Source organism: Macaca fascicularis, chromosome 7 (assembly GCF_037993035.2).
Source record: "Macaca fascicularis isolate 582-1 chromosome 7, T2T-MFA8v1.1".
NCBI lineage: Eukaryota > Metazoa > Chordata > Mammalia > Primates > Cercopithecidae > Macaca > Macaca fascicularis.
The window spans coordinates 59,497,119-59,509,923 of record NC_088381.1 but is presented as its reverse complement, the minus strand read 5'-3'; the positions used below and the strand labels follow the sequence as shown (position 1 = coordinate 59,509,923).

At 49.8% G+C, this 12,805-nt stretch overlaps 1 protein-coding gene across 1 annotated transcript; it reads left to right on the top strand.

Annotated features, from left to right (window-relative positions):
• Positions 1 to 7,539: 7,539 nt before the first annotated feature.
• On the top strand, positions 7,540 to 11,877 carry MEX3B (mex-3 RNA binding family member B). The gene is made up of 2 exons (XM_005560277.4): positions 7,540 to 8,227; positions 9,055 to 11,877. The coding sequence occupies exons 1-2, from the start codon at positions 7,966 to 7,968 to the stop codon at positions 10,503 to 10,505; spliced, it is 1,713 nt and encodes a 570-aa protein (XP_005560334.3). The 5' UTR covers positions 7,540 to 7,965; the 3' UTR covers positions 10,506 to 11,877.
• The last annotated feature ends 928 nt before the right edge of the window (positions 11,878 to 12,805 follow it).

Sequence of the window (12,805 nt, the reverse complement as noted above, 5' to 3'; positions counted from 1 at the left end):
TGCTGTTTTAAAAAATGTTATGAGAACAGGTGTGATCACATAAAGTATTAAAAAAGGTGAAAGAATTTTCAATATTTTCCACTCTGTATTCTACTGCTTTATAAGAAGACTGACAAGAAAACCCACATTTCACTAGATCGTATCTACATCTCACTGGCAGGAAAGAACAGCCCATATGAGCTACCTACCTAAGTAGTAACTATTATTCCTACTTTACAGATGACAAAACCAAAGCTCAGAGGCTAAGTGACTAGTTGAATGTCAACAGACCAACTGAAGAAAACTCAAAATGTCACCACTCACCAAATTCACCTGTCTATCCAGCTAGTGCACACATCCTTGGCAGATGTCTCCCAATTAAGCGGAGTGTGTGTGTGTGTGTGGGCACAGTAAGGTGGCCCACCATGCCTGCAGGCAGCTCTAAGCTTAAGGAAGTTCTTATCCTATTCCGGTATCCATCTTCCCCTAATATCTATCCATGTTCGGCCCTATGGAGTATAAGCCTCCCATTGAGTAGTTTTTAAATATTGGAAAACTACCAATTTCCTCCATCGGTTACTATCCCTTTCCAATTGTGACTGTTTTAAACTTTATTTACCGAGTATTTTTGACTATGTGGCATTTTACCTTGTATTTATTTATTATTAATCTCATTGTCATTCTCAACTCTGAGGAATAAATACAATTAGCCTCTGTCTAAAAAGTAATAGTTTCTTTAATTGTTTCTTTTATATGATGATTTTGAGTCCTTTTGCAGTCCTGGCTGTCTTTTTATGAGCACATTTCTATTTGAGAAAGTCAGCAGGAATCTGGATTCTGGAGTCACTGAAGTCCCAACGCTAGTTCCAACTCTTCCTAGAAACGTGATCTTAGAAACGTTAATTTATATAACAGAAATGATAATACATATATTACAGGTATGGTGTGAGAATTAAATGAGGTGTCCATGTATTGTTCCCAACTGGTTTCATGTGCCAATGCATACTGCTCATTTTATTTTGCTTTATTTCCATGCTATTGAGGTCCTTTTAAGAATATTTGCCCACTGTGGCCAGACGCAGTGGCTCACACCTGTAATCCCAGCACTTTGGGAGGCCGAGGTAGGCGGATCACAAGGTCAGGAGATCGAGACCATCCTGGCTAACACAGTGAAACCCCATCACTACTAAAAAAAAAAAAAAACAATGTAGCCGAGCGTGGTGGCGGGCACCTGTTGTCCCAGATACTCGGGAGGCTGAGGCAGGCAGGAGAGTGGCATGAACCTGGGAGGCAGAGCTTGCAGTGAGTTGAGATTGCGCCACTGCACTCCAGCCTGGGCGACAGAGCAAGGCTCTATCTAAAAAAAAAAAAAGAGAGAGAAAAGAAAAAAGAAGAAAAAGAAGAATATTCGCCCACTGTGGAACGACTTTTGCTGCCGGTGACTCCTCTGTCTCCCCCAAGCAGGGTTATATAGTTCCTTGAGACATTCCCTTCACCAAAAGGCATTCCTTAGCTCAGGGAAAGGAAAGTGGAGAGGAATGGTGAGTGAGACCGTCTTTAAATGCCCTGAACTACTGCCCCCTTCCTTATTGTCTACTATGTAGATTTGGGGAGTGATTCTCTTTGCAAACTCTTAGGTTTGATATCAGCAATATTGACCCATGAGACTACCCCAAAGCCAAAGCATGAAACATAGAAGGTGTTCAGTAGGGACAATACCAGATTTCCTTAAATCACAAAGCAAGAGAGCACATCACACTGGATGTCTCACTCTGGCTTCCTGCCCCGCTCCATATCAACAGGCAATTGACGTTGGGGGGGGGGGGGCATTTCCTATTCTGGCCTTCAGCTTGCGGTTACATGAGAGTGTTGGACCATACACTCTCTAGCATCCTGCGATTCTAACTTTCTATGGATTTCATCAGTTTTATAGATATGAGTCCAACCTACGACTTTGGGAAACAAATGATTCAACTGCAAAAAACACTTGAATCCCACTGATCTATTTTATCAGGAAGAAAAAATGACACCTTCTTCCTGAAGATTGTTTCCGGGCTCCTTGAATTCTAAGAGATTTTACAACTACTTTCTATTTTTCTTACTCCTTTCTGCTATTGCAAAATGGTTATTACCAATTATTAACTAAGTGATGTTTAATTTTAGAAGTCAAGCTACTTGTAAGGGCCCATATAAATGTGTGCTAGGGTTAGCTTTAGATTTGTTTTCTGCTTCTATTTACAGCAAGGACAGGATTGAGAAGAGGTTTTATTTTATTAAGCTTTTCAGCATGATTTAATTTTTTAAACTCAGCACGTATTACTTTAAAAAGTTAACTGAATAAAGATGTATGTTCATAACTTGAACCATACAGAAAAGTAAAATACAAATAAAATTGTGATCTCATTACTTAAAGAATAACATCGTTGGCCATGCACAGTGGCTCACACCTGTAATCTCAGCACTTTGGGAGGCCAAGGCGGGCACATCACTTGAAGTCAGGAGTTCAAGACCAGCCTGGCCAACATGATGAAACCTCGTCTCTACTAAAACGCAAAAAAAATTAGCTGGGCATGGTGGCGTGTGCCTGCAATCCCAGCTACTTGGGAGGCTGAGTCAGGAGAATCACTTAAACCCGGGAGGCCAAGGTGGCAGTGAGCAGATCGCGCCACTGCACTCCAGCCTGGAAGACAGAGCAAGACTCCATCAGAAAGAAAAGAAAAGAAAAAAGAAAAGAAAAGAAAAGAAGGAAAGGAGGAACAAAGGAAGGAAGGAGGGAGGGAGGGAGGGAGGGAGGGAGGGAGGGAGGGAGGGAAAGGACCATTGTTAAAATTTTGATGCAATTCCTTGTAGCCTATTCATTCACTGTTTCTAATGCTTAGTAAGTGTTTAGTAACACATACATACACACTGCATATTGTCTCCTTTCTTCTTCACTCAACATAAGGAAAGCATTTCCTGTATTATTAAAACATTTTTAAAAATGTGTGTGTGTTACATGTGTTATATGTCACACACACTGTAATCACACAAAGACAACAGGAGAACATCAAAAATCAAGATGCTTTCACGTCTCCTCACACATGTGATTCTTATAATCCTGTGTGAGAAGCAGGACTGGAAATATTTTCAACTTCCAGCTGAAAATGCATAGCTCAGAGACAGGAAGGAACTTAACGTTGGTTAAGATCACAGGCTTGGGGTACCACATACCAGCTGTATGACCCTGGGCACAATAATGGATCTAAGATTTGTGTACCATGAAGCCTATATCATTTTAGGGGTTCTCCTTAAGGAAAATAATAAAAAATTTACTTGTGAAAATTTTAGTGATTTCATGTGATCTTGTAAGTATATTGCCAGGACCTCTCCCAGGGCCATGGAAGGGTCTGTGTTAAGTGAGGAGCCCTGTAGCTTCATTTCACCTGCTTGGAGGCAAATCTGCCTCTGTTTGGATAAGTGACTTACTTTCATCTGTAAAATGGGGATAATAAAAGTATTTGACTCTGAGTAGTTAGAAAGATTAAACAAGATACTGTATTGTAAAGTATTTTGTAAACTTCCTGGCACATGATAAGCACTTAAGGGTCAACTGTGATTACTGTTATTCAAAATCGTGTCATTGTGGCTGGTGTCATTTGAGCTACTTCCCAGAGACTGAGCGATTTATGTACATACTTAAAGTTACACCTTCAAGATGGTACAGCTTGGCTCATTTAATAAGTATTTATAGAGTTCCTGCTAGATGCTATGCACTGTGCTAGGCTCCAGTCTCAATTCATTCTCACACCACATTCATTAGAAGCACAATTCAGGTATCCCCTCCTCTGGGAAGCCCTTCTAGGACCCTAAGTCGACTCACTACTATCTGGGCACTTATCTCGCTCTGTGACTGGGTTTGGACATGACCAGTATTCAAGGAAAAGACACTCTCCTGCCCCTCTGCCACCCTGTTCATTTCAGTTCAGTATAATCGATACTTTTCTCTATGCCTATAATACATTATGGAGGTGCTCAATAATCTTAAATGAGTTGACTGAGAATGTGTTTGTTCTCACAGGAAGATTTCAGTTTCTTTTGCAAGCTATTTAATTTGTAAAAGTAAGCCAAGATGTGCGTGAAATAGTTTGAGACATCTGAAAACAAAACAAGTTTGCCTCATTGTTCATCTCGTTTTTGTGTGATAGCTTTACTTTTTCTCATTTTATGACAACTGAAATTCTCTATTATATTGCCAGACCTCATTCTGCAAGCTTCTCTCTTGTGCTAATAAAAAATATTATGGCCACATCGGGAAGTCCTTAGGGAATGTGTTCCGCATCGGGAAAAGTAGTTAAGCTCTGGGGTCCTAAGGGAGCCTGGGAAAGTCTATCCAGAACTATGGGGTTAGGATGTATTATCTATTTAAAAACAGAACTGGACTTTGCAAGTTTTACGATATCTTGGCTTATTAAAGCCATTAACTGAAAATTAAAATTTCTGGATTGTTACTTTTATAATAGCAGTCAAGTGTCGGAAAATATCCTGACCAGTCAGTAAGGCATACAAATAGAGAAGGCAAGGAGTAGCTGTGACTAAAGCGCCAAGTACATTTGCTTGGTACCTGGGAATTTACGAGTTAGCTTTTGCTATCATTATCTGTCTCGCTAAAGCAACCCTATGAGGCAGGTGGGAAGGTGGATGCCAGCCTCTTTTGACAGACAACACTGAAGAGCTGGCGCTGGAAACCAGATCTGTCAAGACATCGTACTGCTTCTATCACTCTCACCACCGTCCCATGCTCTTGAGAGTGCCTTCGATGTTGTGGGTGTCTTCAGAAAAGCATGCGGATCTCTGTTTAGGTTTTACTCAAGTATTCCTCTCCGTGGAGGGTGACCTGGGCTACATGAACATGGGCACCTCAGCATCAGCAGCTTTCCATGAATTCCTATGGTAAGGGGTTCAGCTTATCCTTCATGTGGCTGAAGATGTATGATTTCACTGAACATTGGCAGTTACAGCCAAGTACAACTCCTGCCTTCAGGATCCAGAAGGGAAGAATGACATTAAGCATGTCACCTTGGTGAAATGTTGCAATCACCTTCTGGGTAATGACCCGGCAACCCCAGGGACTCCTCTGAAATATCCAATCCTCTAAGTTTAAACACATTTCAGAATTAATCCATCTGAATTCTTATCGCTGCAGATGCAAGCAGAAGGAGTTATGGCAGGTCTGAAAATATTAGTGGCCAAGCTCCCTAGCAGAAGCAGACTCTCCCTACACTCCATTATCCGTGCACAGCTCCTCATCAGCGGAGGAACAACTTTACCTTCATTATATTTTCTACTTGGAAAAAAAAGAAATCTCAGTAGGCCCAATCCGAAGGCTATGAAATTCAGAGAAACAGAACTAAGAAGCGAGAAACTAGCCCTTTGTGTTAAATAGATGGAAATGCTCCAAGCGCCTTTCCAGTCTGCTTTCTGTTTAAAGGCCTTGCGTGAGCGCAGGAGGCTGGGCCTCATCTCTGGCTCTCCCCAGTCAGGACCCCTTACTCAAACCCTCCATCTCGGCAAGAACCCTTATTCCCAAGTTAGTTGGATTCCAAGTCCATAAACCGGGTCAAAAGAATACAGAAATTTCCTACTGGAGCTCTAAGTGGTGGCTTTCACGGAGGACTCAGCACCATCCTCCCACCTGCCTCCTCCCATCGAACATTCCCTTTTAAGAAAAACACACACCAGTCTTCGGGAAGCTGACGTAAACATCCTGAGGAAATAACCACTGTAAGTGGCTTCTAAACCCATTTCCCCAAGGAAATAATCAGCACCTCTTTCCCAAGACAGCTCCAGGTGAGTAAGCGGGGAAGTGAGCGGCACCTCCGCGTTCTCAAAAGTAAAGGCGCTTGCGGAACTGTCTACTGATTCCTAAGCGCGCGCCCATCCACTGTCGCATTTAATCCTCCGAACGACCCACGAGGTGGTAAGGGCGGGGATTTTTTTTTTTCATTTTACGGATGAGAAACCAAGGCCCACAGCGCTCGTTCCCTCTAGCCGCGGTCACGCAGGGCACACCTAGGGGAGCCTCTGCCTTCAAGCTCCGGGACTCCCCCCGCGGCACCACGAGGTCTCCGGAGTTAGCCCGTGTACGGCTGCGGCCCTATGGCCTCATTGTTTTGGGCAGGCGTCCCGCTGTACGGGCCTTGGGCGACTCTATGAACCGCGGGCCCAGCCGCTCTGCGGAACGGTCCGCGGCGGGACGCAAAGGGCGCTGCGAGCCAGGCGGCTTCCGGAACAAAGGACAGGAGAGCGCGCGGGGACCGAAGGGGTGTCAGCCCTGGTGGGCAGCAGAGGGGGATGCGAGCGGAGAGGAGCAGCGCGCACCGCTCCGGCCCGCCCCTCAAAGCCTCCTTCCTTCTCTCTCGCGCTCGGAGACTGTCCCTGGGAGATCCGGGAGGGGGCGCAGCTCGCAGTCCTCGCCGGCAGGTCCCGTCGCAACCTCCCTCTGCCGCCACCCCCACCCTGAGAAGCGCACAAAGAGCTGCAGGGCACCGAGCGCTCACCTCCCGTCGGGGCGGTGCCGCGGACTGGACCGGCGCGCGCGCGCGCGCGCCGCACCGCCCGCCTTAAAGGGCCCGCCCGCTCCGCGCGCGCACTGCGCATGCCCGGCCGCGGGGCTAGGCGGGGAGGGATAGGGGAACAGGCGTGCGCGCCCGCTGGCGCTGTGGCCTGCGTTCCCGCGGTGGCGGCGCGGCGCTCGTGCGCGTGTCAGAACCCGCAGGGTCTCGGCCCGGGCGCCGGGCGTGTGCTGGACTCTGGTGCCATGCATTCCAGAGGTCGCCAGCAGCCCGGCTGGCCGAGCTCGCGCAGCAGCCAGCTTTCCCTTTCTCAGTTTCAGGGCCAGACGGGCGAAGTGCTGCCCAAGGAGAGAGAAATGTAGACGCGGGGGCGCGCGCGCGCGGGTGCCAGTGTGGGCGGGCGTGTGCTTTTGTGTCTCTTGCCCTCCCGCGCAGGTGGACAACCCGCGCCGGGAGTCACTCTGCCCGTGCGTCCCAAGACTTGGAGTCCCGTTTTCCATGTCGGAGTAATCGGGTAGCCGTTTTGGGCGGACTACAGACTCTTCTCCCAGAGGAAGCTTTGGCTCCATGGAAGGTTTCTTTGGAGCCACTAACGGGACTTTCTAAGGACCGCTCTTCTAGAGCCGGGCCCCAGGCACCAGAGTTGGGCGCGTTTTGTTTTCTGAATCAGGCGAGGGAGGAGACTTGGGGACAATGATTGTCCTCGGCTGATAGGTACATACAAGTGTCCCGAGCCTGCCAGTCCCGCAATAGACAACAAAGAGAGGCGTTAGCGGCGGCGGGGGAGGGGCGCGGCCGGGAGGAGGACTGGGCGGGCTGCGGCGAGCGCGGGGGTGGGGGGTGGCGCTCTCCCTCCGCTCGCTCAACCCGCGGCCTCCTCCCGCCCCCGACCTGGCGCGCGCCAATCGCCTCCCCCAGCGATAGTGTCAGTAGCATTGTGGTGTCAGCTCCCGCCTGTGACGTTGCGCCTCCCTCGTCCCCCTCCGGAGTCGTCTGGCTGCAGAGGCTCAGTCAAGAGGCGGGGAGGAGAGGAGGAAAAAGCGCTGAGTGAGGGCGGGCGGGCGGGAGTGGAGGAGCCGGGGAGGGGCTCCTTAAAGAAACGCTTCTGTCGCTCGCCTGCTCGCTTTTCGCTCGGCATCGCGGCCAGCCAGCCGGGCACTCGGGGGGCACGCGCGGCCACCGCTAGAGCTCTGCCCCCACCCCACCCGCCAGCAGATCTGGGGTGGGGACCCAGGCGGGGCCTCCTGCAGCCACTGCCCGGTGCGGACCGCACAGAGCGACCCACTCCTCCCAGCACCGAGGAAGAAACAACGGAACCCTCAGCAGGCGGCCGGCCTCCCCGCCCCTGACCACCCGCTTCCCGGCTGCCTTTGTGGCCGCAGCTTCTCGCCGCCGAGCCGAGGGCCGGCGGGGGCGCGGCGCGCACGGCCGAGCGATGCCAAGCTCGCTGTTTGCAGACCTGGAGCGCAACGGCAGCGGCGGCGGCGGCGGCGGCGGCGGCGGCAGCGGAGGGGGAGAGACCCTGGATGACCAAAGAGCCCTGCAGCTCGCGCTGGACCAGCTCTCCCTGCTGGGGCTGGACAGTGACGAGGGCGCCTCTCTGTACGACAGCGAGCCGCGCAAGAAGAGCGTGAACATGACCGAGTGCGTGCCGGTGCCCAGTTCTGAGCATGTCGCCGAGATCGTAGGGCGGCAAGGTAGGTCGAAGAGGGATGGGGAGGTAGGGAGCGGTGTAGGGTCTCAGGCCACTGCTTCGCGGGGAAGGCGTGTTCAGTATCGGGATCTGCGGCGTGGGGTGCCTTGGGGAGAGAGGAAGAGCCTCGCGATGGGCCGGCGCCCCAGACAAAGAAAGTGCAGGCAGGCTGTCTCCCGGAGCCGCGCCGCTGCCCTGGCGGGATGCACTTTCTTCTGCAAAAATCACTGCCTTCTCCCCTAACGCCCCACACCCAACCCACCTCCAAAAAAACAAATGTAAGATGCTTGGGGGAGGGGGCCTTTGATCAGTCCTTTGGGAGGAGAGAGGAGGAGGAGTGAGCATAGGATGGGAGGAGGATTCTGGATTTCTGCAAAGCGGAATGGAGCCCAGAGGAGGAACAATGGGTCCCAGGACTCACACCCCACCCCCTGCCCCCAGTCCACCAGCGCTGAGGCATCGTGCCTGCAGCTGCCTTCCTTGAGCCCCTTCCCCATATCTTCAGAGCTGACGGCGCGCCCAGCTGGATCCCAGCGGCATCTCCCCAGATGACTTTTCTGGGATTCTCGGGTTTGATTCGGGACGACTGCAGTCACTGGGGGAGGGCCAGGTAGCCAATGGGCTGTTCCTCGAGCGTCTCGCGGGTGGGATTCACTGCCCAGCCCGTGCGCGGCTCGAGGTCAGTGAGGGAGACGCCCCCTTTACGCCCATCTCTTGTCCTGCCATCTCGCTGTCCTGAACGCGGGCTGTCCCCGGTCCCCGCGGTTACCCCAGGATAATGGGCGTGTCCATCTCTCTCTCCCACTTCTTCCTCCTTACCCTGGTTCCTAGGTTGTAAAATCAAAGCGCTGCGGGCGAAGACCAATACTTACATCAAGACCCCAGTTCGCGGGGAGGAGCCTGTCTTTGTTGTGACGGGCAGGAAGGAGGATGTGGCCATGGCTCGGAGGGAGATCATCTCCGCTGCCGAGCACTTCTCCATGATCCGCGCCTCCCGGAATAAGAACACGGCACTAAACGGCGCGGTGCCTGGGCCGCCCAACCTGCCCGGGCAGACCACCATCCAAGTGCGGGTGCCCTACCGCGTGGTGGGGCTCGTGGTGGGGCCCAAGGGCGCCACGATCAAGCGCATCCAGCAACAGACGCACACGTACATCGTGACACCCAGCCGGGATAAGGAGCCGGTGTTCGAGGTGACCGGCATGCCAGAGAACGTGGATCGCGCTCGAGAGGAGATTGAGGCGCACATTGCTCTGCGTACCGGCGGCATCATTGAGCTCACAGACGAGAACGACTTCCACGCCAACGGCACCGATGTGGGCTTCGACCTGCATCATGGGTCCGGCGGGTCCGGTCCAGGCAGCCTTTGGAGCAAGCCCACCCCCAGCATCACTCCCACCCCCGGCCGCAAGCCCTTCTCCAGCTACCGTAACGACAGCTCCAGCTCGCTTGGCAGTGCTTCCACAGACTCTTACTTCGGTGGCGGGACCAGCAGCAGCGCAGCCGCTACCCCGCGCCTGGCAGACTACAGCCCCCCCAGCCCCGCCCTGAACTTTGCGCACAACGGAAACAACAACAACAACGGCAATGGGTACACCTACACAGCGGGGGAAGCCTCAGTGCCATCCCCCGACGGCTGCCCCGAGCTGCAGCCCACTTTTGACCCGGCTCCCGCTCCCCCACCTGGGGCACCACTTCTCTGGGCCCAGTTCGAGCGGTCACCGGGAGGTGGACCTGCAGCTCCCGTATCATCTTCCGGCTCTTCCTCTGCATCTTCGTCTGCTTCTTCCTCCTCCGTGGTCTTTCCTGGGGGTGGCGCCAGTGCGCCCTCCAACGCCAACCTGGGGCTATTGGTGCACCGCCGGCTGCACCCTGGCACCAGCTGCCCGCGCCTGTCCCCGCCCTTGCACATGGCCCCGGGGGCGGGAGAGCACCACCTGGCTCGCCGGGTGCGCAGCGACCCAGGCGGAGGAGGCCTGGCCTACGCCGCTTATGCCAACGGGCTGGGGGCGCAGCTGCCTGGTTTGCAGCCGTCGGACACGTCGGGCTCCTCCTCTTCGTCCAGCTCCTCCTCCAGCTCTTCATCCTCTTCCTCCGGGCTTCGGCGTAAAGGCAGCCGCGACTGCTCCGTGTGCTTCGAGAGCGAAGTGATCGCCGCGCTGGTGCCCTGTGGCCACAACCTCTTCTGCATGGAGTGCGCCAACCGCATCTGTGAGAAGAGCGAGCCCGAGTGCCCGGTCTGCCACACCGCGGTCACTCAGGCCATCCGCATCTTTTCTTGAAGGCAGCGGGCGCTAATGCGCACCGTGCGGGGGGAAGGGGGAACTCCTCCCCATCCTCATTCCCCAGCGCTCGCCTGCCTCCCTGGTGCCCCTGCCCCTTTCTCCTTCCCGGCCCCACCAACACTCTTGAGATCCGAGAGGAGCTTGGAAAGCTGTAGTATCCGCTCATTTTTAAAATTTAATTTTTAAGTAAAGGAATTTGCCAGGATATCTGCATCAAGAGTACTGTAGCCTGGGAAACCTCTGAACACCTGAAATGCATGCTCTATAAATAATAGGAACGGCGACATTCTAGTAATGATAGTTTTTACACTGTACTTAATAGGAAGCTTCCAAAAGAAGAAAACCCCACAAGTTTTCCATTTTCTTAAAGTAGGAAAAAATGAACAGTAATGATGATGAAGATGATAGTAGTGCTGTGGGATGTGTGGACTGTTTAGTGTGTTCCCCTTTGTGGGTGGGTTCCTATGATACTTACTATAGAACACAGTGGATCCTTTTTGAATGTTCGTGGAAGGGCCAGGAGTTCCTGTGAAACCAGGATACTGCAGCTTTATTAAAGTTAAAGAAACTGTAACATATCTCTTATATATTAAAAACATTTAAAAGTTTTAAAGAGAAATTGCATTAATACAGATTGAAGTATTTTATTCTTTTTTGACTTGAAAAATTATATTTCATATTGCAAAGATGTTTACAAGTATTTTAATTTAAGTTCAGTGAACTTTTTTGTAGCTGGGTTAAATCTTTTTATTTTAGTATGGCCTTATGGCAAAGAACACTGTATTATTTTAATAATCACACAATTGTGACGGAATTACAAACCATAAAATGTGTAATGTTTTGAACAGTATTCTGTTGGGATGGAGATTTTATAGGTTCAGACAAATCTTCTAGATCTGCTTCACCCAGCATATTTTCTATTCAGTGATATAAAGCATATTTTATTCTATATTATTACAAAAACAAATGTATAAACATGTCAAAAAGAACTGTTGATGCTTTCTAACATTTGTATAAATAGAATTCAGTGCAAGTTACAAAAATTCTGTTGCACCACTATAGTTTTAGTATTTCTATTTTAATACATTTGTTTACCACTTGTTTATGTATATGTAGGTGACGTTACTTGAGCTTAAATGTACTTTACTGAGCAAAGTTTAAAAAACAAAGTATATTTTATTTTATGATAAAGGGCCTTTAACCTCATGGTCAAATACTAATATTATATTTGCTGAGACAAGATTTGAAATTGTATCAAGAGTTTTATTTTTCTGACATTTAAAGTTCTACATAATAAAGGTAAAACTTAAGTAATGGTGCTACTTCATTTTTTAAGTATTTCTATATAAATAAAATATTGAAAATCGTATCTTGTGTGGTGACTTGATTTTTTTTTTAAGCCACTTGGAATCTAACTGTAAGGGATCACTTTAAATTGACGAGTTGAAGTACAGAATTCCCAGGTACCTTTTTTATATTATGAATAGAATGGATTTTCAAAACAGGCCAGGGTTGTGTTCGGTTGGATGGGTGGCCATGGATTACAGTATTTTTTCTAAAAATTGTAGTTATCTACTGAATTAGGGCCTCCATTTAGACACACAAGTCACAGTGCCTAGGGCCCATGATACTTTTAGGGGTTCAGGAAACTTTATTTTAAAAATTAGAAAAAAAGGAAATTAAAATATTCAAAAAATGTTTTAGTTTTCAGCCCCACAAAACAGCATTTTGCCTAAAACATTAAGAAAAAATATTGAAATGTTTTAAGTTATATCAAAAATAAATATTAATATGGATATTAGGAAGGTAAAAAGGGCCAGGGAATGTCATCATTCCACCCAGCATGGGCCCCTGGGAGGATAGTGGGTCTAAGGCTCTTTGCCTGCTCAGTGGCAGAGGGAAGTTGGTTTCAGCTCAAGGTCACTCCCTTGGGGAAGCTGAAGAAGGAAGAAGGGATGACAGTTTCTGCTTGCAGAGGACCTTGCTGGATTTGGGCACTGGTCTTAATAGGCTTCTGCTTGTAGGGCAGACTAATTGGTGTTGACAGGCTGAGGGTGTTAAGTGTTTGTTGTTGTTTGAGGGAAGTTTTTGTTTGCTTTTGGCAGGCTCCACCTGCTCCCTGGCTGTGGGGCTTTGTCAAGGGGAGGAGCCACGTGCTTTCACTTAACCTGAAGTCAGTCTTCTAGAGAGTATTTAGGAATGACCAGAGCATGTCACTGAATTTCCAGCAAACTTCCTGGCTGAGTTGCCCCTGGAGAACAGTATCTGACTGGAGTATGGCAGGCATTTCTTTCCAT

Coding starts and splice junctions, on each gene's coding strand:
- MEX3B (XM_005560277.4), top strand. CDS start 7,966: ATGCCAAGCTCGCTGTTTGCAGACCTGGAGCGCAACGGCAGCGGCGGC. Junction 8,228..9,054: donor CGAGATCGTAGGGCGGCAAG/GTAGGTCGAAGA, acceptor CCTGGTTCCTAG/GTTGTAAAATCAAAGCGCTG.